Consider the following 27,587-nt stretch of genomic DNA (forward strand, 5'->3'; position numbering starts at 1 on the left):
TCGTCTCTGCCCTCAGGCTGTCTCCTCGGCGCTGCCCTCAGGCTGTCTCCTCGGCGCTCGGCGCTGCCCTCAGGCTGTCTCCTCGGCGCTCGGCGCTGCCCTCAGGCTGTCTCCTCGGCACTGCCCTCAGGCTGTCTCCTCGGCGCTCGGCGCTGCCCTCAGGCTGTCTCCTCGGCACTGCCCTCAGGCTGTCTCCTCGGCGCTCGGCGCTGCCCTCAGGCTGTCTCCTCGGCACTGCCCTCAGGCTGTCTCCTCGGCGCTCGGCGCTGCCCTCAGGCTGTCTCTTCGGCGCTCGGCGCTGCCCTCAGGCTGTCTCCTCGGCGCTGCCCTCAGGCTGTCTTTTCGGCGCTCGTCTCTGCCCTCAGGCTGTCTTTTCGGCGCTCGTCTCTGCCCTCAGGCTGTCTTTTCGGCGCTCGTCTCTGCCCTCAGGCTGTCTCCTCGGCGCTGCCCTCAGGCTGTCTCCTCGGCGCTCGGCGCTGCCCTCAGGCTGTCTCCTCGGCGCTCGGCGCTGCCCTCAGGCTGTCTCCTCGGCGCTGCCCTCAGGCTGTCTCCTCGGCGCTCGGCGCTGCCCTCAGGCTGTCTCCTCGGCACTGCCCTCAGGCTGTCTCCTCGGCGCTGCCCTCAGGCTGTCTCCTCGGCGCTGCCCTCAGGCTGTCTCCTCGGCGCTGCCCTCAGGCTGTCTCCTCGGCGCTGCCCTCAGGCTGTCTCCTCGGCGCTGCCCTCAGGCTGTCTCCTCGGCGCTGCCCTCAGGCTGTCTCCTCGGCGCTGCCCTCAGGCTGTCTCCTCGGCGCTGCCCTCAGGCTGTCTCCTCGGCGCTGCCCTCAGGCTGTCTCCTCGGCGCTCGGCGCTGCCCTCAGGCTGTCTCCTCGGCGCTCGGCGCTGCCCTCAGGCTGTCTCCTCGGCGCTCGGCGCTGCCCTTAGGCTGTCTTTTCGGCGCTCGTCGCTGCCCTCAGGCTGTCTTTTCGGCGCTCGTCGCTGCCCTCAGGCTGTCTTTTCGGCGCTCGTCGCTGCCCTCAGGCTGTCTCCTCGGCGCTCGTCGCTGCCCTTAGGTTAAAGGGAATGTGTCACCCTCTGGGAGATATCAGACCTCTACTATGGCCATACAGGGTATAGAAAAGTAAATCTATACTTACCTGTATGGCCCATAGTAAAGGTCTGATTATCGATAAAAGTGCTTTAATCAATTATATTTTGTACCGGCTTGGCGTCTGGGGAACGCCAAGAAATCCTCGCCTTTGTGCTTATTATTCCCCCAGATCCCCGCTTGTATGCTTTATTATCATATCCCCCCCCCCCTCCCCTGCATGTCACAGGACCCTGTGACGTACACTGTGCTCCCTGACTTCCCGGCACCTGCGCAATAGAACCCTGCGGCGCAGTGCACGGAGAGACGGGCCCTGGATGAAGCAAAGTGCTCTCCATGCGAGCGGCGCTTTGCGCATGCCCTGGAAGTCAGGGATCACAGTGCATGTCACAGAGTCTGTCACAGGGCCCTATGACGTGGAGGGTAGGCTGGAATATGATAATTACACACATATGCGGGGATTTGGGGGAATAATAAGCACATAGGTGGGGATTTCTTGGTGTCCCCCGGACGCTAAACCGGTACAAAATAGAATTGATTAAAACACTTTTCTCTGCAATCAGACCTCTACTATGGGCCATACAGGTATGTAAGATTTACTTTTCTATCATCTGTATGACTATTTTACAGGTCTGATAACTCCAAAGTGGTGACATTCCATTTAAAGGCACTCACAACTTTGAAAGATATAAAGTGCCCTTGTCCAAAGGCAGTGGAGCATCCTAAAAGGAGTTCTCTTCACAGTTAACCTCATCCCACAAATGTGCATACCTATACTTCCATATTGCAAGTAGTATTTTGGCATACAATTACATTCCAGGATGGCACAGGAGTTGTGCCCATGTCATCCACAGCCGGAGCCAGCTGACTGCTCATCTAAGCTCCTACATTTGTTGAGACCAGAACTAGCTCTGATCCCAGCACTTCAACCACTCACATGCTTCTGTCAGTATTGATGATGGAATTTGAGGAATTCCTCAAAGATCGCTCCCTCAAATAGCCCAGGAGCACATTACCAACATGACCTTTACTCCTTTAGGGTGCATCTCTCACCATATGGCCTCTTGATGAACCTACATCGAGGCATTTCCATTGAGACTAAGGGATATCATCAAAGGCATCTTGTGGACCGTTAAAAACTAATAATAGTGTGACACATGTTTGCTATTTTTTGAATAACAAATTTTGAGGGAGTGATGAACTCCGTAGTTTGATGTTTGGATCATTGACACGTTTTATTCTATTTTTCTCTTTATGAGAAGTATACATTTATGTTCTTCCATATTTGAATAAGATATGTGGACAGGAGTGAAGTGAAATATATATATATATATATATATATATATATATATATATATATATATATATATATATATATATAATTAGTGGAAAAACACACTACAGGCTAATCCAGCTTTAATGTAATGTCCTTAAAACAAGTTAAAATGAGGCTCAGTATTGTGTGTGGCCTCCACGTACCTGTATGACGTCCCTACAACGCCTGGGCATGCTCCTGATGAGGCTCAGTATTGTGTGTGGCCTCCACATGCCTGTATGACCTCCCTACAACACCTGGGCATGCTCCTGATGAGGTTGCGGATGGTCTCCTGTGGGATCTCCTCCCAGACCTGGACTAAAGCATCCAGTCAACTCCTGGACAGTCTGTGGTGCAACGTGACGTTGGTGGATGGAGCGAGACATGATGTCCCAGATGTGCTCAATCGGATTCAGGTCTGGGGAATGGGCGGGCCAGTCCATAGCTTCAATGCCTTCATCTTGCAGGAACTGCTGACACACTCCAGCCACATGAGGTCTGGCATTGTCCTGCATTAGGAGGAACCCAGGGCCAACCGCACCAGCATATGGTCTCACAAGGAGTCTGAGGATCTCATCTCGGTACCAAATGGCAGTCAGGCTACCTCTGGCGGCCACATGGAGGGCTGTGCGGCCCTCTAAAGAAATGACACCCCACACCATTACTGACCTACTGCCAAACCGGTCATGCTGAAGGATGTTGCAGGCAGCAGATCGCTCTCTATGGCGTCTCCAGACTCTGTCACATGTGCTCAGTGTGAACCTGCTTTCATGTGTGAAGAGCATAGGGTGCCAGGGGTGACTTTGCCAATCCTGGTGTTCTGTGGCAAATGCCTAGGATCCTGCACGGTGTTGGGCTGTGAGCACAACCCCCATCTGTGGACGTCGGGCCCTCATACCACCCTCATGGAGTCGGTTTCTAACCGTTTGTGCAGACACATGCACATTTGTGGCCTGCTGGAGGTCATTTTGCAGGGCTCTGGCAGTGCTCCTCCTGTTCCTCCTTGTACAAAGGCGGAGGTAGCGGTCCTGCGGCTGGGTTGTTGCCCTTCTACGGCCCCCTCCTCGTCTCCTGGTGTACTGGCCTGTCTCCTGGTAGCGCCTCCAGCCTCTGGATGCTATGCTGGCAGACACAGCAACCTCCTTGCCACAGCTCGCATTGATGTGCCATCCTGGAGGAGATCCCACAGGAGACCATCCGCAACCTCATGAGGAGCATGCCCAGGCATTGTAGGGAGGTCATACAGGCACGTGGAGGCCACACACAATACTGAGCCTAATTTTGACTTGTTTTAAGGACATTACATCAAAGTTGGATCAGCCTGTAGTGTGTTTTTCCACTTTAATTTTGGGGGTGACTCCAAATCCAGGCCTCCATTGGTTAATAAATTTGATTTCCATTAATGATTTTTGTGCGATTTTGTTGTCAGCACATTCAACTTTGTACAGAACAAAGTATTCAATGAGAATATTTCATTCATTCAGATCTAGGATGTGTTATTTCAGTGTTCCCTTTTTTTTTTGAGCAGTGTATACACACACACACATAATCAATTAGACATAAATTAAAGAAACTCAAAAAGAGGTGGACATAAAGAAGAAATGATGTTCCACTAGGACAGGGTACATGGGCATAAAATTCTGAATTTAAATGCATCATTCAAAAGACATGAGGAGAAAATAGGTCAAAAATAGTCCTGTTTGTCCTGATAGGTTGTACAAAACTTGTGATTCTGACTATGAGGCTATGTGCCCACGTTGTGGAAATGAAGCGGAAAATTTGCGCTTCATTTCCGCATGTCATTAACCAGAAAAACGCATGCGGAATTTCGCAAGTGTTCATCGCGCGTTTTTCGACATGCGGAATTGCCTTGCGTTTTTTAATGCATTTAAAAGGCAATTCTGCATGCGGAAACGCAAAATTAATTGACATGCTGCGGATTTTTGTGCCAACCAAAAACGCTGCGGAAAAAAACGCAGCATGTGCACAGCACATGCGGATTTCCATTGGGGAACATTGCTGCCCTTCTACCAAGCGTTTTTAATGCGTTTCCGCAGCTGCAAAAACGTCACGGAAACGCATTAAAAACGCATCGTGTGCACACAGCCTGAGAGTATATATTTCCCTAAAAGAAAAAGGGTAAAGTTCATGTGCATCTAACAAAACTCATGTCCTATATGTCGTATAATATTTGCTGTTTGGAAGTCAAAGATGGTGTCCTAGCAAGGTACATATATGCATAAAGATTGTGATTAATCAGAATTAGCCATAACAAAGTGTTAAATGCTAATGCAATCTCCCAGGTGACTGCCCCTACCAGCGTTTCTCATCCGCTTTCTCACAGGGGTGTCACACTGTATTACAGGGTGTTATACTTTAAAAAAAAAAAAAAAATCTCCATTTTAATAATCAAATGAATTATTTATTTGTGAATGAATCAAACCACCACAAATGCGACACATCTTTTGTATCCGGATGCATTCCTAACGACCCGTTCTATAAGCCTACCATATATTAACATCTATTCCGCACAGTGAGTACTGTGAAAAAAACTATGGCAGAATAGTTTTTTTGTTAAAAGAAAAAATCAGAAATAGTGCCAGTAAAAGCTACAACTTGTTAAGCAAAAAAAAAAAACCTCTTACAGCTCTGTAAAAAGAAAAATGAAAAAAGTTAGGGCTCACAGAATAGGACAATCAAAAAAAAAAATAAAATAAAATATATATATTTTTAGTTTATGTAAAAATAAGGTATAAATTGGGTAAAATCATTATTGTATCAACCTGCAGAATAAAAGTGACGTCCGTTCGACAGCATGGTGAACGCCATGAAAAATAAAATTATGAAACAATTCTAGATTTACTATTTTTTCCTCATGCCTAGTATAAAAAAATAATTAAAAGTGATAACAATTTTTGCATGGTACCAGTAAAAAGTACAGCTTGTCCTGCAAAAAACGAGCCCCCGTAGAGCTCCATCTACAGAGAAATAATAAAGTTAGGGGTGTCAGAATATGGTGACCAAAAAAAAAGTTGTTTTTTTATTTATCAAAATGATACCAAATTATATAGGTTTTTTTTATTTTATTGATCTGCAGAATAAAGATAACATGTCAATGTTGAATGATGTTTTAAAAAAAAAAAAATTATATATATATATATATAATATATATACAGAATTGCTGATTATTTTTTGTATACTTTGCCTCCCAAAGAGTGTAATAAAAATTTGCATGTACCGCTAAATGTTTTTTTGTCATGCAAAAAAAAATAGCTCTGGAAACTTGTAAAATCAATGGCTCTCACAATATGGTGACACAAAAACAAATGATTTTAATTCAAAGTACACTTACTGGGCAAAAATAATGAAACCTACAACTATATAACTTTGGTATGACCTTATACCTACTGACCCACAAAATAAAGTTAATATTTTGTGCAGTACAGTGAATAGCATAGAATTTAAAATTAAAATTGACAGGATTCCTGTTTTGTTTATATTCTTTTCCATGAAGAGTTAATAAAAGTTTAAGGCTATGTTAATAATAATAATCTTTTTATTTATATAGCACCAACATATTCCGCAGCGCTTTACATACATTATCGTCGCTGTCCCCATTAGGGCTCACAATCTACATTCCCTATCAGTATGTCTTTGAAGTGTGGGAGGAAACTGGAGGAAACCCACATAAACACGGGGAGAACATACAAACTCCTTGGTGGGATTTGAACCCAGGACCCCAGTGCTGCAAGGCTGCAGTGCTAACCACTGAGCCACCGTGCTGCCCATACATCTTGTTTTTTTTCAGTGTTTTTTGATGCAAATTTGCAAAGTCTATGAAATTCCAGAAATCTCATGCACACATCTTGTTTTTTTTTATCAGGATTTTGTGCTTTGCAAGTTTTTTTTTGAAAAATAGAGCATGTCACTTCTTTCGTTTTTTCAGCTTTCAGTGGAAGTAATGGGTGGTGAAAAAACGCCTGGAGTGAACATAGCTGTCATATTTTGCTGCGTTTTTAGTGAAAATAAGCAAGTACAGAAGTAGGTGAAACACATTTATTTTTGTGATTGTACAATCTTGTCTTGGTCACTGAGATGGTAGTTTGTATTAGGAGAGTTTAATTAAATTAGTGATGTGTACAGTGTCAACATTTGGCTGAGGTAGGTGCGAGATTGAACAATACCTGTGGCACAGGGAGGTGTAAAATTGAACAATACCTGTGCAACTGAATGACAGACCCCATAATGTGAAAATAAATAGTGTCATACAAACTCAGTGCACTGCCAGTATAAACTATTCCTGAATAATTGACCTCCCCCACTTTTACATTTTGTAATTCTTGTTAATATGGTTTCACATAAGTCTTGCATTGGTGACCTGTGTTCATGCTTCTGTGGTGGAAGCAAAGCTGAACTTTGGGATCCTGAAAAACGCACCAAAACATGCCTTTTTGATGCAGCTGTTTTTTTGCCAAGAGATCAGGTTTTGCTGCAGAAAAAAAACACTAAAAGAACGCCATGTGTGAACATAGCCTAATAAGTTACATGTATCCCAAAATATGCCACTGACACATCTAATCCTGAAAAAAGCCCTCATATGACTGTCACAAAAAGGAAAAAACCCTTATAGTTCCAGGAATGCGAGAATAAAGTAAAAAGATTAACACTATGGCAATGCAGGAACTTTTGGCCATTATGACAAAGGGGTTTTTCACAACAAACCATCTGTGATGCCATCCGTGTGCTGAACGTGTTTTTCATGGATCCATAGACTTGTATTGGTCCTTCTCATCTGTGATACTGGGAAAAAAGGACATGTCTCTTGTATGTTTTGCATGGATACGCTGTAAGTGAAAAAGCACAGACATGTGAATAGCAACATAGTGTATAATGAGTACCTGTGGTATCTGTGAAAAAGACTAATAAAACATGTACTTGTCTGAATGAGCCCTAAATGCAAATTGTTAATTTATGCTCCAGGTTTCAGATATATATATATGATATGAGGGACTAAGGAGAATCTAAACTTTCTGGCTATTCCTGACCAAAATGAATTCTGTGTGCTGGATAGTCACATCTTCTACAAGGACCAGATTATGTCACAGACGAAGGTAGGTACATGTACATTTGTTTTGTTTTTGTTTATTTGTTTTTTTTTTAATTTATACTTCAACTTTATCTTTGGAGACTGCAGCTACAGCAGGGATGTCCAACTCAAACACAGAGGGCCAAAATGAAAAACTTGGACAAAGTTGCAGGCCAACCAGTATACAGTATATTGGGCCCCACACAGTCTTCCATACAGAATAATGAGCCCCACATAGTGCTCCATACAGAATAATGAGCCCCACATAGTGCTCCATACAGAATAATGAGCCCCACATAGTGCTCCATACAGAATAATGAGCCCCACATAGTCCTCCATACAGAATAATGAGCCCCACATAGTGCTCCATACAGAATAACGAGCCCCACATAGTGCTCCATACAGAATAACGGGTCCCACATAGTCCTCCATACAGAATAACGGGTCCCACATAGTCCTCCATAAAGAATAATGGGCCTCACATAGTCGTCCATAAAGAATAATGGGCCTCACATAGTCCTCCATACAGAATAATGGGCCTCACATAGTCCTCCATAAAGAATAATGGGCCCCACATAGTCCTCCATAAAGAATAATGGGCCCCACATAGTCCTCCATAAAGAATAATGGGCCCCACATAGTCCTCCATAAAGAATAATGGGCCTCACATAGTCCTCCATAAAGAATAATGGGCCCCACATAGTCCTCCATAAAGAATAATGGGCCTCACATAGTCCTCCATACAGAATAATGGGCCCCACATAGTCCTCCATAAAGAATAATGGGCCTCACATAGTCCTCCATACAGAATAATGGGCCTCACATAGTTCTCCTCCATACATAACAATGGGCCCCACATAGGGGTGGTGGTTCTGGTGTCGCGGGTCAAATGAAACCACCCTGCGGGCCAGAGTTTGACATTTATGAGTTACAGGCACTGCTGTTATTCCACATGTACCCTGAGCTGCAGCTAGGCTTTGCTTCAGGCAGGACACAGAACCGGTTTGCTGTCCCCATTCCTATAGGTAAATACTGTGGACAAGGAAAAATAGTTCCTTTGGCATCTATGTGACTATACCACAGTTTTCAAACACAGGCCTATCTGTAAATGCAGTCTATGTGATTCAAGCCTCAGAATATGTAGGGAGAAATTTAGCAAGAGATGCCTTCTAATAAATTTAGCACATCTTTGCCATTGATCAAGAAACTGAAATATACAGTGGGTACGGAAAGTATTCAGACCCCTTTAAATTTTTCACTCTTTGTTTCATTGCAGCCATTTGGTAAATTCTAAAAAGTTCATTTTTTTCTCATTAAAGTACACTCTGCACCCCATCTTGACTGAAAGCAAACAGAAATCTAGAAATTTTTGCAAATTTATTAAAAAAGAAAAACTGAAATCACATGGTCATAAGTATTCAGACCATTTGCTCAGACACTCCATGCTGTCCATTTCCTTGTGATCCTCCTTGAGATGGTTCTACTCCTTCATTGGAGTCCAGCTGTGTTTAATTAAACTGATAGGACTTGATTTGGAAAGGCACACACCTGTCTATATAAGACCTCACAGCTCACAGTGCATGTCAGACCAAATGAGAATCATGAGCTCAAAGGAACTGCCCAAGGAGAGAGAATTGTGGCAAGGCACAGGTCTGACCAAGGTTACAAAAGAATTTCTGCATTACTCAAGGTTCCTAAGAGCACAGTGGCCTCCATAATCCTTAAATGGAAGACGTTTGGGACCACCAGAAGTCTTCCTAGACCTGGCCGTCCAGCCAAACTGAGCAATCGTGGGAGAGGAGCCTTGGTGAGAGAGGTAAAGAAGAACCCCAAGATCACTGTGGCTGGGCTCCAGAGATGCAGTAGGGAGATGGGAGAATGTTCCACAAAGTCAACTATCACTGCAGCCCTCCACCAGTCGGGCCTTTATGGCAGAGTGGCCCGATGGAAGCCTCTCCTCAGTGCAAGAGATATGAAAGCCTGCATAGAATTTGCTCAAAAACACATGAAGGACTCCCAGACTATGAAAAATAAGATTCTCTGGTCTGATGAGACGAAGATAGAACCTTTTGGTGATAATTCTAAGTGTTAATGTGAAAAAATCAGGCACTGATCATCACCTGCCCAATACAATCCCAACAGTGAAACATGGTGGCAGCATCATGCTATGGGGGTGTTTTTCAGCTGCAGGGACATGACGACTGGTTGCAATTGAAGGAAACATGAATGCGGCCAAGTACAGAGCTATCCTCGGTGAAAACCTCTTCCAGAGTGCTCTGGACCTCAGACTTGGCCGAAGGTTCACCTTCGAACAAGACAATGACCCTAAGCACACAGCTATAATGACAAAGGAGTGGCTTCAGAACAACTCTATGACCATTCTTGACTGGCCCAGCCAGAGCCCTGACCTAAACCCAATTGAGCATCTCTGGAGAGACCTGAAAATGGCTGTCCACCAACGTTCACCATCCAACCTGACGGAACTGGAGAGGATCTGCAAGGAAGAATGGCAGAGGATCCCCAAATCCAGGTGTGAAAAACTTGTTGCATCATTCCCAAGAAGACTCATGGCTGTACTAGCTCAAAAGGGTGCTTCTACTCAATACTGAGCAAAGGGTCTGAATACTTATGTCAGTTTTTCTTTTTTAATAAATTTGCAAAAATTTCTACATTTCTGTTTTTTTTCAGTCAAGATGGGGTGCAGAGTGTACTTTAATGAGGAAAAAAAATAACTTTTTAGAATTTACCAAATGGCTGCGATGAAACAAAGAGTGAAAAATTTAAAGGGGTCTGAATACTTTCCGTACCCACTGTATACCTGTGCTGCTCTATTACTTAAAGGGGACCTGTCGTGAGGATTTTAAATCTTAAACTATGGCATGTATATAAAGGTGCTTTCAATCTGATTATGTCCAAACTTTTATTGTACAAATCTGTTTTGCCATTTCTGAATAATCCAGCATTGAAATCCTATAAATGAGCTGTTATTGATTCAGGATGGGACATTGCACTAGCAGCTCTCCTGCCTTCCCACCATTCTATAGGCAGATCACACATGTAGTGTCACAAAACAAAGGAGAAGCCTAGAGGAAATACTTCACCCTTAGTTTGTATCCATTTCAAGCTTCAGCTCTAAGTCTTAATACGTGAACTGAGCAAATGGGTGGCTGGGGTAATTAACGTATGTATACTTTCACCGCCACAGAGATATATATAATTATATATGCTGGAACTTTTGACGCCTACATCCAATTGTTTGTGCTTTGCTAAACTGCCTTGCCATTTTATTTTACAAGGATTCTTATTGAACAGAGGAGTTGGTTCAGAAAAGTGTCAAAAAAGACGGAGCGAGTTGAAGCTGCAGCTTGGAATAACTCTGGGTTAAGAAATTCCATTCCAGAACCTGCTCCGTTTTCTCGTAACAGCATACTGAAAAAACTCTACAAACCATTTCTATTTACAGTTGGGGTATGTGTTACATTAGCATGTAAGAATGATAATAATAAATGATAAGGGTATGGCATCCTCGTGCCACTATTGCCCCTCTGGGGGAGGGTTTTCTTCAGTCACGTTGCCACCATCAGCCCATCTGGCCGTATACTAAGGGGGCGATTTGGAGAGGACACACCTGATTCATTAATAGGTTCACGCCTCTGAATAGTGCAAAGCGTGTAGTGGTGTGCGCCGCTATGTGCACCTTAACACAAATTATATTCCAGCCCTGCTAGAGTTAGATCTCTGGCTTGGCAAACAACACTGCTTGTCATGAATTTGTCATTTGGTGGTTGCCCCACCCCAGGTCCGCCCACCCTGTTGGAGCTAGGGCGAGAATGGTGTGAACACGCCAAAAGTAAATTTTTTTTTTTGTGCAACCTCACATTTGTGCAAAAAAATGTGACTTTTTAAAACTTTTTTGTGCCAGAAATCTAGCAGCAAAGCCTTAATGAATGGGTGTTTTTAAAATTAGATTTAATAACAATTGACTTCCTTTATTCATTTCCATTATCTGTTGGGTTCACGATTTGTCTTGGTCCAAAATTGTAAAACACATTAAAAAATGGAAAAAATAATTATTAAATGTAGAGAAAAAAGCACTTATTGAGATAAAATATAACTGATTTATAATAATAATCTTTTTATTTCTATAGCGCCAACATATTCCACAGCACTTTACAATTCAGACAATTTACAGACATTATCGGCACTGTCCCCATTGGGGCTCACAATCTAGATTCCCTATCAGTATGTCTTTGGAGTGTGGGAGGAAACCGGTGAACCCAGAGGAAACCCACACAAACACGGGGAGAACATACAAACTCCTTGCAGATGTTGTCGTTGTCCTTGGTGGGATTTGAACCCAGGACCCCAACACTGTAAGGCTGCAGGGCTAACCACTGAGCCACCTATTCTTCTGCACCAGACTGTTCATCCAAGAAGCCTCATTACAAATCTTAATAAAGACAACAATATTGTAAAAACATTTAAATAGTCCAGGGGTCCAATCATAATAAGCTGGAGATTTCCTCCCACCCTACACAAAACAATCACAAACATATAAAGCAACAATCAACAAGCTGTCCTTTTTACTTGCGTTTTTCACACATCTACATGGGTGTAAAGCGCTGCAAAAATGCTGAAAGAATTGACCTGCTGCGTGCAGCAGGGCTCAAGGTGCACGCTGTTAAAAAAAACTAAAAAAAAAGTGAATATGCTTCCATGTGTGAACATATGCAAAAATGTTGCCCGAGGCCTTTAGCGTAACGTACACCACAACTTATAATGAAGTTCTCGGGCGGCCCCTTCCCACTTGGGCTCATCTGCAGCTCTGCCCATTTTGGGGGAGCTGACCGAAGCAGACGTAAAAATGCCAAAAGTCACAAGATTTTATCTCAATTTCTGTTGCACAAAAATGTTGCGACATTTGAAGGTCTTTTACTCCAATCAAAGAGAGACACAAATTTAGATGGATATATTTATTTATATTGGCTAAAAAAATATAGAAAATTGCATTATGTCAGGATGAAGAGCGTTAAAGTACTAACACCTGTGCTCAGTTTTCAGGTTGTTCTTTTGGAGCTGCTGCAATTTGGCAATATGAGTCCTTAAAGAGTAGAATGAAGAACTATCTAGACGACGTTCGAGCAGACTGGTTGGAAAAGCTACGGCCAGCCAAACATGGAGACTTCAGGAAACAGGTACCATACTAGTTTTTATTCCTGATTTAGTTATTGGTAGTTCATATTCTATGATAGGCCTACAGGGCAAATCCTACTCGTATGTAAGTGCTATGAAAAAAAAGGTCTTGTATTGGCCAAACTGCTGCATCATTGTCAAAGAGGACTTGTCAACTGCCATAGATGGGTAAAAAATGACATGCTGTAAATGCCGCTGTTCTCCTGAGATTTGACCGTCTCTTCCCTGTAAATACAGTACAGACCAAAAGTTTGGACACACCTTCTCATTTAAAGATTTTTCTGTATTTTCATGACTATGAAAATTGTACATTCACACCGAAGGCATCAAAACTGTGAATTAACACATGTGGAATTATATACTTAACAAAAAAGTGTGAAACCACTGAAAATATGTCTTATATTCTAGGTTCTTCAAAGTAGCCACCTTTTGCTTTGATGACTGCTTTGCACACTCTTGGCATTCTCTTGATGAGCTTCAAGAGGTAGTCACCGGAAATGGTTCTCACTTCACAGGTGTGCCCTGTCAGGTTTAATAAGTGGGATTTCTTGCCTTATAAATGGGGTTGGGACCATCAGTTGTGTTGTGCAGAAGTCTAGTGGATACACAGCTGATAGTCCTACTGAATAGACTGTTAGAATTTGTATTATGGCAAGAAAAAAGCAGCCAAATAAAGAAAAATGAGTGGCCATCATTACTTTAAGAAATGAAGGTCAGTCAGTGCGAAAAATTGGGAAAACTTTGAAAGTGTCCCCAAGTGCAGTTACAAAAACCATCAAGCGCTACAAAGAACTGTCTCACATGAGGACCGCCCCAGGAAAGGAAGACCAAGAGTCACCTCTGCTTCTGAGGATGAGTTTATCCGAGTCACCAGCCTCAGAAATAGCAGGTTAACAGCAGCTCAGATTAGAGACCAGGTCAATGCCACACAGAGTTTTAGCAGCAGACACATCTGTTCAACAACTGTTAAGAGGAGACTTTGTGCAGCAGGCCTTCATGGTAAAATAGCTGCTATGTCCACTGCTAAGGACAGGCAACAAGCAGAAGAGACTTGTCTGGGCTAAAGAACACAAGGAATGGACATTAGACCAGTGGAAATCTGTGCTTTGGTCTGATGAGTCCAAATTTGAGATCTCTGGTTCCAACCACCGTGTCTTTGTGCGACGCAGAAAAGGTGAACGGATGGACTCTACATGCCTGGTTCCCACCGTGAAGCATGGAGGAGGAGGTGTGATGGTGTGGGGGTGCTTTGCTGGTGACACTGTTGGGCATTTATTTAAAATTGAAGGCATACTGAACCAGCATGGCTACCACAGCATCTTGCAGCGGCATGCTATTCCATCCGGTTAGCGTTTAGTTGGACCATCATTTATTTTTCAACAGGACAATGACCCCAAACACACATCCAGGCTGTGTAAGGGCTATTTGACCAAGAAGGAGAGTGATGGGGTGCTACGCCAGATGACCTGGCCTCCACAGTCACCAGACCTGAACCCAATCGAGATGGTTTGGGGTGAGCTGGACCGCAGAGTGAAGGCAAAAGGGCCAACAAGTGCTAAGCATCTCTGGGAACTCCTTCAAGATTGTTGGAAGACCATTTCCGGTGACTACCTCTTGAAGCTCATCAAGAGAATGCCAAGAGTGTGCAAAGCAGTCATCAAAGCAAAAGGTGGCTACTTTGAAGAACCTAGAATATAAGACATATTTTCAGTTGTTTCACACTTTTTTGTTAAGTATATAATTCCACATGTGTTAATTCATAGTTTTGATGCCTTCAGTGTGAATGTACAATTTTCAAAGTCATGAAAATACAGAAAAATCTTTAAATGAGAAGGTGTATCCAAACTTTTGGTCTGTACTGTATGTCTATTCTTTTAGATAATTGGGCTTCACTATGGAGACTTCTGCAGGATCATGCTCAGTTAACTAAAAAGACTAAATTTCACTATATACAGAAAAGAGGGGGCCATATCTCAGGAACGGAGAGACACAAAAACAAAAAATAACACCAGATTCAGAAGAACAGGAATATTGACACCAGGGAACAAAATTCATATTCATGGCAAGTGACAGATCCTCGTTTAAAGTACTATATTGAGACATGATTATACACTGCTTCTTTTTTTGTGCAGCAATCTCTAAAAAGCAAACAACTTTTTCATATTTCAGTGATGTCAAACTCAATACTCAGAGGGCCAAAATTAAAAGCTTGGACAAAAGTCGTGGGCCCACCTTGATATTTATAAAAAATAAATTCACAATTGAGGAAGTTTTTCCTTATCAAATATAACAATGAACCTTTTCATATGGAAACAAACGTAAAGGAGTTACGCCACGAACAAAGTACATTTTATCTAATAGATCTTAGAATAAAATATTAGAATAATATGTTATGTAAGAGCAGTAAAAAGCATATGGCCCAATAGCCTAATTTAAATATGTAATAGCTAAGGATAAAAAACCTTGAATAATACATATAATAAAGTATGATTCCAACAAGTGTCCCCCCCCCCCCCAACACACTATGATAACCCCACAGTACCCTCCACACGCACTGTATGATGACCCTACTGTACCATCCCTCCTCAGCCCTACAGCAAAGTATCTTAACCCCATCACAGTATGATTCTCCAACTGTAATCCCCACACAGCCCTCCTCATATAATGGACTGCACATAGGGCTCCATACAGTATAATGGGCCCCAGATAGTGCTCCATACAGTATAATGGGCCCCAGATAGTGCTCCATACAGTATAATGGCCCCACATAGTGCTCCATACTGTATAATGGCTCTACATAGGGCTCCATACAGTATAATGGGCGTCACATAGGGCTCCATACAGTATAATGGGCCCCAGATAGTGCTCCATACAGTATAATGGGTGTCACATAGGGCTCCATACAGTATAATGGGCGTCACATAGGGCTCCATACAGTATAATGGGCGTCACATAGGGCTCCATACAGTATAATGGGCGTCACATAGGGCTCCATACAGTATAATGGGCGTCACATAGGGCTCCATACAGTATAATGGGCGACACACAGGGCTCCATACAGTATAATGGGCGTCACACAGGGCTCCATACAGTATAATGGGCGTCACATAGGGCTCCATACAGTATAATGGGCGTCACATAGGGCTCCATACAGTATAATGGCCGTCACATAGGGCTCCATACACTATAATGGGCGACACACAGGGCTCCATACACTATAATGTGCGACACACAGGGCTCCATACAGTATAATGGGCGACACACAGGGCTCCATACAGTATAATGGGCGACACACAGGGCTCCATACAGTATAATGGGCGACACACAGGGCTCCATACAGTATAATGGGCGACACACAGGGCTCCATACAGTATAATGGGCGACACACAGGGCTCCATACAGTATAATGGGCGTCACACAGGGCTCCATACAGTATAATGGGCGTCACATAGGGCTCCATACAGTATAATGGGCGTCACATAGGGCTCCATACAGTATAATGGGCGTCACATAGGGCTCCATACACTATAATGGGCGACACACAGGGCTCCATACACTATAATGGGCGACACACAGGGCTCCATACACTATAATGGGCGTCACATAGGGTTCCATACAGTATAATGGGCGTCACATAGGGCTCTATATGGTATAACGGGCCCCACACAGCCCTCCATATGGTATAACGGGCCCCACACAGCCCTCCATACAGTATAACGGGCCCTCACCTCTCCCTGGTTTTCTGCTACTCTTATCTCATCAGTGAGCACTCTAAAGCTCCTCACTGCTCGGCACAGCAGGCACGTTGTTATGACGTCATCATGCCCTCTGCGTGAGGAAGACGCAGAGGGAGAGTGATGATGATGGAGGGATCATGATCTGAGGCTGCCTCATCCATCATTGCTTTCCACTGCATCAGCATCCAAGATACCGATACAGTTGAAAGCTCAATACAGGCCCAAAATAGTCACCTTGTGGGTCAGATTTGGCCCACAGGCCAGAGTTTGACATATGTGGCATAGGGTGAAATTTGCAAAATTTTAATAGGGCATCCTTAGAGAAATAGATCCCTCAAATTCCCCTCACATCCAAATAGCAAATGTAAAAAAGATTGTGAGATTGTTGGAATTTCATTGGTTAAAGTAGGGTAACTACTGAAAACAGAATTTAGGGATATGTGTAGACTTTACATTTTCACTATAAAAACTTAATTAAATGTTGTATGTATGAAGTCAGCCTTACTGTAAGTGTTGTGAATCTGTAGAATAGCCTACCTCAGCATCTGGCTTTAGCAGAAACATGATCTTAAAGGGAATACATCAGCACAAAAAGACTGTTCAAACCAAGCACATGTCCTCAGTGCACCCTTGGCATGGCCAAACAGTTTCCTGCAACTTCTCACCCATTTGTTTTCTGTGTATCTCTGTCCTTTGGCTCCTATAAAGACAGAGCAGTCCTTCAAAGAAAAAGGGGACATATTTAGATGGAAAGCAAGAAGGTGAAAATGTGCAGTGAACTCCGCAGCCACGCCAAAGGTGCACCTGTGCTGGGTTTGAACAGTCATTTTATGTTGGCATGCATCATTTATGCAACTCTTGGTTTTCAGACCATTGCTAATAGTAATGTAAATGTATAGAGATGTTGAACCATTGTGGTCATCAAACTGGTTCAGAAGAGAAATGTTTCACTTACTTGGAGGAGATAAAGAGGGGAGTAATCAAGACTAATGTTTTTAAGTTAGCTTTGAACACAACTGATGGTCCCAACCCCATTTATAAGGCAAGAAATCCCACTTATTAAACCTGACAGGGCACACCTGTGAAGTGAAAACCATTTCCGGTGACTACCTCTTGAAGCTCATCAAGAGAATGCCAAGAGTGTGCAAAGCAGTCATCAAAGCAAAAGGTGGCTACTTTGAAGAACCTAGAATATAAGACATATTTTCAGTTGTTTCACACTTTTTTGTTAAGTATATAATTCCACATGTGTTACTTCATAGTTTTGATGCCTTCAGTGTGAATGTGCAGTTTTCATAGTCATGAAAATACAGAAAAATCTTTAAATGATGTGTCCAAACTTTTGGTCTGTACTATATATACTAGGGTGGGGGATATTAACAAAATTAGGAGACATTACCCCTATATATACTAGGGTGGGGGATATTAACAGAATTGGGAGACATTACCCCTATAACAGACCACCTCCCCCTTAACAGGGCATCATGACCACATTTTTTGCTTATATTTTTTTCTATTTTCCTCCTCTAAAACCTAGGTGTGTCTTATGGTCCAGTGCGACTTATAGTCCGAAAAATACATTACTTATTCTTCTTTATTTATCTTTCATTGTAGGTGAATGAGTGGTGGAATAGTCTGAGTGATGGACAGAAGACTGTGTCAGGTAATTGTTATAGCTACACTATTACCTGCGTTGACCTGAAATTCTCATTTTTTATTTACTTCTCCTGATCAATCTTTTCACAGGTATAATTGCAGCTAATGTTCTTGTATTCTGCCTATGGAGAGTACCCAACATGCAGCGCACAATGGTCCGATACTTCACTTCCAGTCCTACATCTCGTAAGTTTCCTCCTCCCACCCACAGACTAGCTGAGCTTTTTATGTAGCTGTTGTTACTTGATAGGGTTCACAGCGAGATGAGAGGGTGTCTTATGTCATTTTTGAGTGAACTGATGTTATTTTTTTTCCAACCGGAAAAAATTTAATATTTGCCGAATTAGTTGTCTATGAATTAGTTCTGAGTGCTTTCACAGCCATCTTCCTTTTATGATGATTACAGACTATTATTGGTTCAGACTTTTGCTTACCAGTCATGGTTCATTGCAGGGACATCCACTACTTAAAGAGGTTGTCCACTACCCTAACTCAATTACTGTTTTTGCCGTAAATGCTTAAGGATAATGCTCTTAAAGATCTCCATATACTCTTTCTGCCAGTTTTATGTTATGTTATTCTTTTCTGCTTTGCTTCCTGTAGCCTGGCATCAGCTCTGCCATCACAGCCGTCGCTTCCTTTTCAGAATCCTCACTACATTTCCCATCATTCCTTCTGCTTGGCTACAAGCCAGCAGTGAGCAATGACCCTTTAACTCTGCCTGAACCCCTCGCATTCCTCTCCAGCCTCACGCACAGTCTCAGTACTATCTCCTATAAAACAGCTCAACCACGTCTACATGTAACTCCCAGATCCAAAATAGAAAGTGAGTGATGCACGAAAGGAAATCTCAACTGGTTCCTGGATGAATTAGCACTGAAGAAGCAATAGCTTTAATCCATAAATCCCAGAAGAATTAAAAATACTATTATTTATTTCAAAATATTAAAAACATGATGAAAAAAAAAAAGAGAAGCAAGGAAAATGAATAAAATCTCATGGATAAGCGTTTCGAACCGCAAGGGTTCTTAATTATAACCTATTTCTGAAGTGGCAGCCATGCCATATGACAAGCCACGATGGCATAGGGATTGTTGCTTTATTATCTACGGCATTGACATTCCATATTCCGTGGTGGCTTGTCACTTCTCCAGCAGCGCAGGATACTTCCATAGCCCAGGGCAAATTACATATTAAGTCTGTCTTGTAATTTACACCTGCTGGTGTGCAGGTTTCCATATCAAAAATCACACATTAGAAGCTTAGGTCTCCAGTCACCGCCTTGAGCAGATCTGTTAACCTTATCTATCCCAAAGGCACAAAAATATATTTGATCACCAGAATAAAAATCCAAATTTGAATAAAAATCAAAAAAAAAAAAATGATGTGATGCTCCTGATAATGATTTTTGGGTGATATTATTTTGAGACAGAGAACCATAATTATGCTTTTTTAATTTTCTAGCAGTACTACCAACATATTGTTTTTTTACATGCAGTGCAATTGATGGTATAAACAATATACTTAGTATTACAGTTTATAAATGATTTTATTTGGTAAGTATTTTTGGTGACTTAAGTGAATTGACTAGTTTTATATATGTATCTACATACATTACATTGTGATATTGAATAAAAAAAAACATGTGATGACTGTTTGTCCAATAGTTTAAGACAACCAAAAACGCACAACATTATTTTTTGAGCTTTTTTTTTTTTTTTTTTTTATATAGTAAAGATTATGACAACATTACTAAATGTACCCTGTGCCATCTTCACATTTTATAACAAGATCATAGAATCATAGAATGGTAGAGTTGGAAGGGACCTCCTGGGTCATCTGGTCCAACCCCCTGCTCAAAGCAGGATTCACTAAATCATCTCAGACAGATGTCTGTCCAGCCTCTGTTTGAAGACGTCCATTGAAGGGGAACTCACCACCTCTCGTGGCAGCCTGTTCCACTCATTAATCACCCTAACTGTCAAAAAGTTTTTTCTAATATCTAATCTGTGTCTCCTCCCATTTAGTTTCATCCCATTGCTTCTAGTCTTTCCTTGTGCAAAATTGATTTAAAATACTTAAGAATGGAATCATGTGTGGAAAGACAAGGAGATTCCATTGGCAATATGATTTTCTCCTAGTCTGTATACTTCAGGAAAAAAAAAACGGATACATGGCTATCTGAACAAAGGTAATTTCCATGTGCAATATCACAATGTAATGTAAACTGCTCAAAAAAATAAAGGGAGCACTTAAACAGAATATAACTCCAAGTAAATCAAACTTGTGTGAAATCAAACTGTCCACTTAGGAAGCAACACTGATTGACAATCAATTTCACATGCTGTTGTGCAAATGGAATAGACAATAGATGGAAATTATTGGCAATTATCAAGACACCTTCAATAAAGATTTGTTCTGCAGGTGGGGACCACAGACCACATCTCAGTACCAATGTATTCTGGCTATGTTTTGGTCACTTTTGAATGTTGGTTGTACTTTCACACTCGTGGTAGCATGAGACGGACTCTACTACCCACAGAAGTTGCTCAGGTAGTGCAGCTCATCCAGGATGGCACATCAATGCGAGCTGTGGCAAGAAGGTTTGCTGTGTCTGTCAGCGTAGTGTCCAGAGGCTGGAGGCGCTACCAGGAGACAGGCCAGTACACCAGGAGACGAGGAGGGGGCCGTAGGAGGGCAACAACCCAGCAGCAGGACCGCTACCTCCGCCTTTGTACAAGGATGAACAGGAGGAGCACTGCCAGAGCCCTGCAAAATGATCTTCAGCAGGCCACAAATGTGCATGTGTCTGCACAAACGGTTAGAAACCGACTCCATGAGGGTGGTATGAGGGCCCGACGTCCACAGATGCAGGTTGTGCTCACAGCCCAGCACCGTGTAGGACGCTTGGCATTTGCCACAGAACACCAGGATTGGCAAAGTCGCCACTGGCGCCCTGTGCTCTTCACAGATAAAAGCAGGTTCACACTGAGCACATGTGACAGACGTGACAGAGTCTGGAGACCCCGTGGAGAGCGATCTGCTGCCTGCAACATCCTTCAGCATGACTGGTTTGGCAGTGGGTCAGTAATGGTGTGGGGTGGCATTTCTTTGGAGGGCCACACTGCCCTCCATGTGGTCGCCAGAGGTAGCCTGACTGCCATTAGGCACCGAGATGAGATCCTCAGACCCCTTGTGAGACCATATGCTGGTGCGGTTGGCACTGGGTTCCTCCTAATGCAGGACAATGCCAGACCTCATGTGGCTGGAGTGTGTCAGCAGTTCCTGCAAGATGAAGGCATTGAAGCTATGGACTGGCCTCCTGTACCCCAGACCTGAATCCGATTGAGCTCATCTGGGACATCATGTCTCGCTCCATCCACCAACGTCACGAGGCCACACACAATACTGAGCCTCATTTTGACTTGTTTTAAGGACATTACATCAAAGTTGGATCAGCCTGTAGTGTGTTTTTCCACTTTAATTTTGGGGGTGACTCCAAATCCAGGCCTCCATTGGTTAATAAATGTGATTTCCATTGATGATTTTTGTGTGATTTTGTTGTCAGCACATTCAACTTTGTACAGAACAAAGTATTCAATGAGAATATTTCATTCATTCAGATCTAGGATGTGTTATTTGAGTGTTCCCTTTATTTTTTTGAGCAGTGTATTTAGATACATATAGAAGACTAATCAATTCACTTCATACGTCACCAATAATACTTCAGTTTCCAAATTATTTTATTAAGTAATACTAAGTATGTTTTTTCTACCATCAATTGCACTGCATGTAAAAAACAATATGTTGGTAGTACTACTAGGAAATTAAAAAAGCATAATTATGGTTTTCAGCCACAAAATAATATTCTCAATTAGGGAAATATATTTTGTATTCTCATATACAGTACAGACCAAAAGTTTGGACACACATTCTCATTTAAAGATTTTTCAGAATTTTCATGACTATGAAAATTGCACATTCACACTGAAGGCATCAAAACTATGAATTAACACATGTGGAATTATATACTTAACAAAAAAGTGTGAAACAACTGAAAATATGTCTTATATTCTAGGTACTTCAAAGTAGCCACCTTTTGCTTTGATGACTGCTTTGCACACTCTTGGCATTCTCTTGATGAGCTTCAAGAGGTAGTCACCGGAAATGGTCTTCCAACAATCTTGAAGGAGTTCCCAGAGATGCTTAGCACTTGTTGGCCCTTTTGCCTTAACTCTGCGGTCCAGCTCACCCCAAACCATCTCGATTGGGTTCAGGTCTGGTGACTGTGGAGGCCAGGTCATCTGGTATAGCACCCCATCACTCTCCCACTTGGTCAAATAGCCCTTACACAGTCTGGAGGTGTGTTTGGGGTCATTGTCCTGTTGAAAAATAAATGATGGTCCAACTAAACGCAAACCGGATGGAATAGCATGCCGCTGCAAGATGCTGCGGTAGCCATGCTGGTTCAGTATGCCTTCAATTTTGAATAAATCCCCAACAGTGTCACCAGCAAAGCACCCCCACACCATCACACCTCCTCCTCCATGCTTCACGGTGGGAACCAGACATGTAGAGTCCATCCGTTCACCTTTTCTGCGTTGCACAAAGACAGGGTGGTTGGAACCAAAGATCTCAAATTTGGACTCATCAGACCAAAGCACAGATTTCCACTGGTCTAATGTCCATTCTTTGTGTTCTTTAGCCAAAACAAGTCTCTTCTGCTTGTTGCCTGTCCTTTGCAGTGGTTTCCTAGCAGCTATTTTACCATGAAGGCCTGCTGCACAAAGTCTCCTCTTAACAGTTGTTGTAGAGATGTGTCTGCTGCTCTAACTCTGTGTGGCATTGACCTGGTCTCTAATCTGAGCTGCTGTCAATCTGTGATTTCTGAGGCTGATGACTCGGATAAACTTATCCTCAGAAGCAGAGGTGACTCTTGGTCTTCCTTTCCTGGGGTGGTCCTCATGTGAGCCAGTTTCTTTGTAGCGCTTGTTGGATTTTGCAACTGCACTTGGGGACATTTTCAAAGTTTTCCAAATTTTTCGGACTGACTGACCTTCATTTCTTAAAGTAATGATGGCCACTCATTTTTCTTTACTTAGCTGCTTTTTTCTTGCCATAATACAAATTCTAACAGTCTATTCAGTAGGACTATCAGCTGTGTATCCACCAGACTTCTGCACAACACAACTGATGGTCCCAACCCCATTTATAAGGCAAGAAATCCCACTTATTAAACCTGACAGTGCACACCCGTGAAGTGAGAACCATTTCCGGTGACTACCTCTTGAAGCTCATCAAGAGAATGCCAAGAGTGTGCAAAGCAGTCATCAAAGCAAAAGGTGGCTACTTTGAAGAACCTAGAATATAAGACATATTTTCAGTTGTTTCACACTTTTTTGTTAAGTATATAATTCCACATGTGTTAATTCATAGTTTTGATGCCTTCAGTGTGGATGTACAATTTTCATAGTCATGAAAATACAGAAATTTCTTTAAATGAGAAGGTGTGTCCAAACTTTTGGTCTGTACTGTATATGTCTGAGATTAACATAATTGTTTTTGTCACTCCTCTTCCATTTATATATAATGGCACTTCGGAAATAGGTTATGATTAAGTGTTGCTGTTGAAAGGCGTCACTGTATCCATCTGATTTTATAATATTTTCTTGCTTCTCTTTTTTTTTAATATTTTGGAAAACAAAAATATTTTAATTCTAGGATTGGTGGATTAACCCCTTAATAACATCTGACGTACTAATACGCGTCTGTGCCCTGGGACTTAAGAGCCAGACCCGTATTAGTACGTCATCGCGATCGCGCGCGCACACAGGCTGTGCGGGCGCGATCGCCGCCGGGTGTCAGCTGATTGTCACAGCTGACACCCGGTACTATGTGCAGGGAGCGGTCACGCACCGCTCCCAGCACATTAACCCCCGCGATGCTGCGATCGAAGTCGATCGCGGCATTGCGGGGGCAAGGGGAGGTGATCGGCGATACTCACCTCCTCTTCCGGCTTCCAGCGCAGTCTGCAAAGGCTTCCCGGGTGTTGCCATGACGACCCGATGTCGTCATGACAACATCCGGGTCACCAGAGAGCAGGAAGATTGCTTGGACATGCGCAGTGCATCTCCAAGCAATCTTCACACTGTGCACTTCTGACAGCCTTCATGGCATAGGGATGGTGCTCCATTCCTGTGCCATGCAGGCGATCAGAAAAAAAAAAGTGAAAGTCCCAGAGTGGGACAAAGTAATAAAGTGTATAAACTGTGTGAAAGTGGAAAAAAAAAAAAAAAAAAAAAAAATGTGCAAAAATATTATAAAAAAATAAAAAAAATAATACACCAAAAATAAAAATATAATGTACCCATCAATAAATATTATTATAAAAAAAATAAAAAAAAACAATAAAAGTACACATATTTGGTATCGCCGCGTCCGGAACAACCTGACCTATAAAACTGTCCCACTAGTTAACCCCTTCAGTGAACACGGTAAAAAAAAAAAAAAAAAAAAACAAGCAAAAAACAATGCTTTATCACCATACCGCCAAACAAAAAGTGGAATAACACGCGATCAAAAAGACGCATATAAATAAAAATGATACCGCTGAAAACGTCATCTCGTCCCGCAAAAAACAAGCCGCCATACAGCTCCATCAGCCGAAAAATAAAAAAGTTATAGCTCTCAGAATAAAGCGATGCTAAAAAATATTTTTTTCTATAAAATAGCTTTTATTGTGTATAAGCGCCAAAACATAGAAAAATGATACAAATGTGGTACCGCTGTAAACGTACTGACCCGAAGAGTAAAGCTGCCTCATCAATTTTACCACACGCGGAACAGAATAAAAAAAAAAAAAAAAAAAAACAATTCCTGAATTGTTGGTTTTTGTTTATTCTGCCTCCCAAAAATCGGAATAGAAAGCGATCAAAAAATGTCACGTGCCTGAAAATGGCACCAATAACAACGTCAAGTCATCCCGCAAAAAACGAGCCGTCACATGACTGTCTGCCAAAATCTGGAAAAATTATAGCTCTCAAAATATGGCGATGCAAAAACTAGATTTTACAAAAAATGCGTCTTTTAGTGTGTGACAGCTGTCAGTCATAAAAACCCCATATGATTCTGGCATTGCTGTAATCACACCGACCCGAAGAATAAAGTCGTCTAATCACTTATACCGCACAAGGAACGGCGTCAAAAATAAACTCTTGAGTTAGGATTGGGCTAGGGTTAGGGCTGGGTTTGGGGCTAGGGTTGTGCTGGGGCTAGGGTTGTGCTGGGGCTAGGGTTGTGCTGGGGCTAGGGTTGTGCTGGGGCTAGGGTTGTGCTGGGGCTAGGGTTGTGCTAGGGTTAGGGCTGGGGTTGGGATTTTTTTCAAAAGTAAGAAAAAAAGATGACGATATGGCGACTAGTGTTGAGAGCAAGTGCTCGCTACTTGAGTTTGCATCGGGTGCTCTGGTATGCATTTAGTATCGTGGGTATTTGAGTGACATGCTCGAGTCTCTGCCCCATATGCTTCGCGGCCAAAAAACTTTACGGGGATTGCCTGCCATGCACGAGCGATCCCCGCATGTTTTTTTTTGGGTGTATAATAACCGTGAAACATGCGGAGCAGGGACTCGAGCATGTCACTCGAGCACACGCTGTACATGGTGCATACCTGAGTACCCGATGCAAACTCAAGTAGCGAGCACTTGCGCTCAAGAATAATGACAACTTATTCAATATGATGACCTAATGTAAACAAATAATGTGCCGTACCTCTGGGTTCAAAATGTTCACTATACACCTTAATAAAATCTTTGAGGGGTATAGTTTCCAAAATGGGGACACTTGTGGGGGAGCTCCACTGTTTAGGCACATCACAGGCTCTCCAAACGCGACATGGTGTCCGCTAACAAATTGAATGGAAATTCGGCTCAAATTGTTAGCGGACGCCATGTTGCATTTGGAGAGCCCCTGTGTGCCCAAACATTGGAGCTCCCCCACAAGTGACCCCAATTTGGAAACTAGACCCCCCAAGGCACCTATCTAGATGCATAGTGAGCACTTAGAACACCCAGGTGCTTCACAAATTGATTCGTAAAAATGAAAAAGTGAAAATAAAACACTTTTTCATTTTTATGAATCAATTTGTGAAGCACCTGGGGTTCCAAGTGCTCACTATGAATCTAGATAGGTGCCTTGGGGGTCTGGTTTCCAAAATGGGGTCACTTGTGGGGGAGCTCCAATGTTTGGGCACACAGGGACTCTCTAAATGCAACATGGTATCCGCTAACAAATTGAATGGAAAATCGGCTCAAATTGTTAGCGGACACCACATTGCGTTTGGAGAGCCCCTCTGTGCCCAAACTTTGGAGCTCCCCCACAAGTGACCCCATTTTGGAAACTAGACCCCCCAAGGCACCTTTCTAGATGCATAGTGAGCACTTGGAACCCCCAGGTGCTTCACAAATTGATTCGTAAAAATGAAAAAGTGAAAAAAAAAACACTTTTTCATTTTTATGAATCAATTTGTGAAGCACCTGGGGTTCCAAGTGCTCACTATGAATCTAGATAGGTGCCTTGGGGGGTCTAGTTTCCAAAATGGGGTCACTTGTGGGGGAGCTCCAAAGTTTGGGCACAGAGGGGCTCTCCAAACGCAATGTGGCGTCCGCTAACAATTTGAGCCGATTTTCCATTCAATTTGTTAGCGGATACCATGTTGCATTTAGAGAGTCCCTGTGTGCCCAAACATTGGAGCTCCCCCACAAGTGACCCCATTTTGGAAACTAGACCCCCCAAGGCACCTATCTAGATGCATAGTGAGCAGTTGGAACCCCCAGGTGCTTCACAAATTGATTCATAAAAATGAAAAAGTGTTTTTTTTTTCACTTTTTCATTGTTACGAATCAATTTGTGAAGCACCTGGGGGTTCCAAGTGCTCACTATGCATCTAGATAGGTGCCTTGGGGGGTCTAGTTTCCAAAATGGGGTCACTTGTGGGGGAGCTCCAATGTTTGGGCACACAGCAGCTCTCCAAACGCAACATGGTGTCGCTAACAATTTGAGCCAATTTTGCGTTAAATTTGTTAGCGGACACCATGTTGCATTTAGAGAGCCGCTGTGTGCCCAAATATTGGAGCTCCCCCACAAGTGACCCCATTTTGGAAACTAGACCACCCAAGGCACCTATCTAGATGCATAGTGAGCACTTGGAACCCTCAGGTGCTTCACAAATTGATTCATACAAATGAAAAAGTGTTTTTTTTTTCACTTTTTCATTGTTACGAATCAATTTGTGAAGCACCTGGGGGTTCCAAGTGCTCACTATGCATCTAGAAAGGTGCCTTGGGGGGTCTAGTTTCCAAAATGGGGTCACTTGTGGGGGAGCTCCAATGTTTGGGCACACATGGGCTCTCCAAACACAACATGGCGTCCGCTAATTATTCAAGCAAATTTTACAATCAAAAAGTCAAATGGCGCTCCTTCCCTTCCGAGCCCTGCCGTGCGCCCAAACAGTATTTTTTC

At 42.8% G+C, this 27,587-nt stretch overlaps 1 protein-coding gene across 1 annotated transcript in view; it reads left to right on the forward strand.

Annotated features, from left to right (window-relative positions):
* PARL (presenilin associated rhomboid like) overlaps positions 1-27,587 on the forward strand; it is an 82,909-nt gene that overhangs the window by 13,137 nt on the left and 42,185 nt on the right. Inside the window, exons 2-6 of the mRNA XM_073666605.1 lie at positions 7,380-7,510; positions 10,782-10,953; positions 12,540-12,680; positions 18,030-18,078; positions 18,162-18,257. Of these exons, the coding sequence (XP_073522706.1) occupies positions 7,449-7,510; positions 10,782-10,953; positions 12,540-12,680; positions 18,030-18,078; positions 18,162-18,257 (520 nt within the window). The 5' untranslated portion in view covers positions 7,380-7,448. The remainder of the gene's footprint in view (positions 1-7,379; positions 7,511-10,781; positions 10,954-12,539; positions 12,681-18,029; positions 18,079-18,161; positions 18,258-27,587) is intronic.

The sequence above is a fragment of the Phyllobates terribilis genome, unplaced genomic scaffold, assembly GCF_046119375.1.
Source record: "Phyllobates terribilis strain yellow unplaced genomic scaffold, ASM4611937v1 Scaffold_2__4_contigs__length_985480577, whole genome shotgun sequence".
In the NCBI taxonomy this organism is placed as follows: domain Eukaryota; kingdom Metazoa; phylum Chordata; class Amphibia; order Anura; family Dendrobatidae; genus Phyllobates; species Phyllobates terribilis.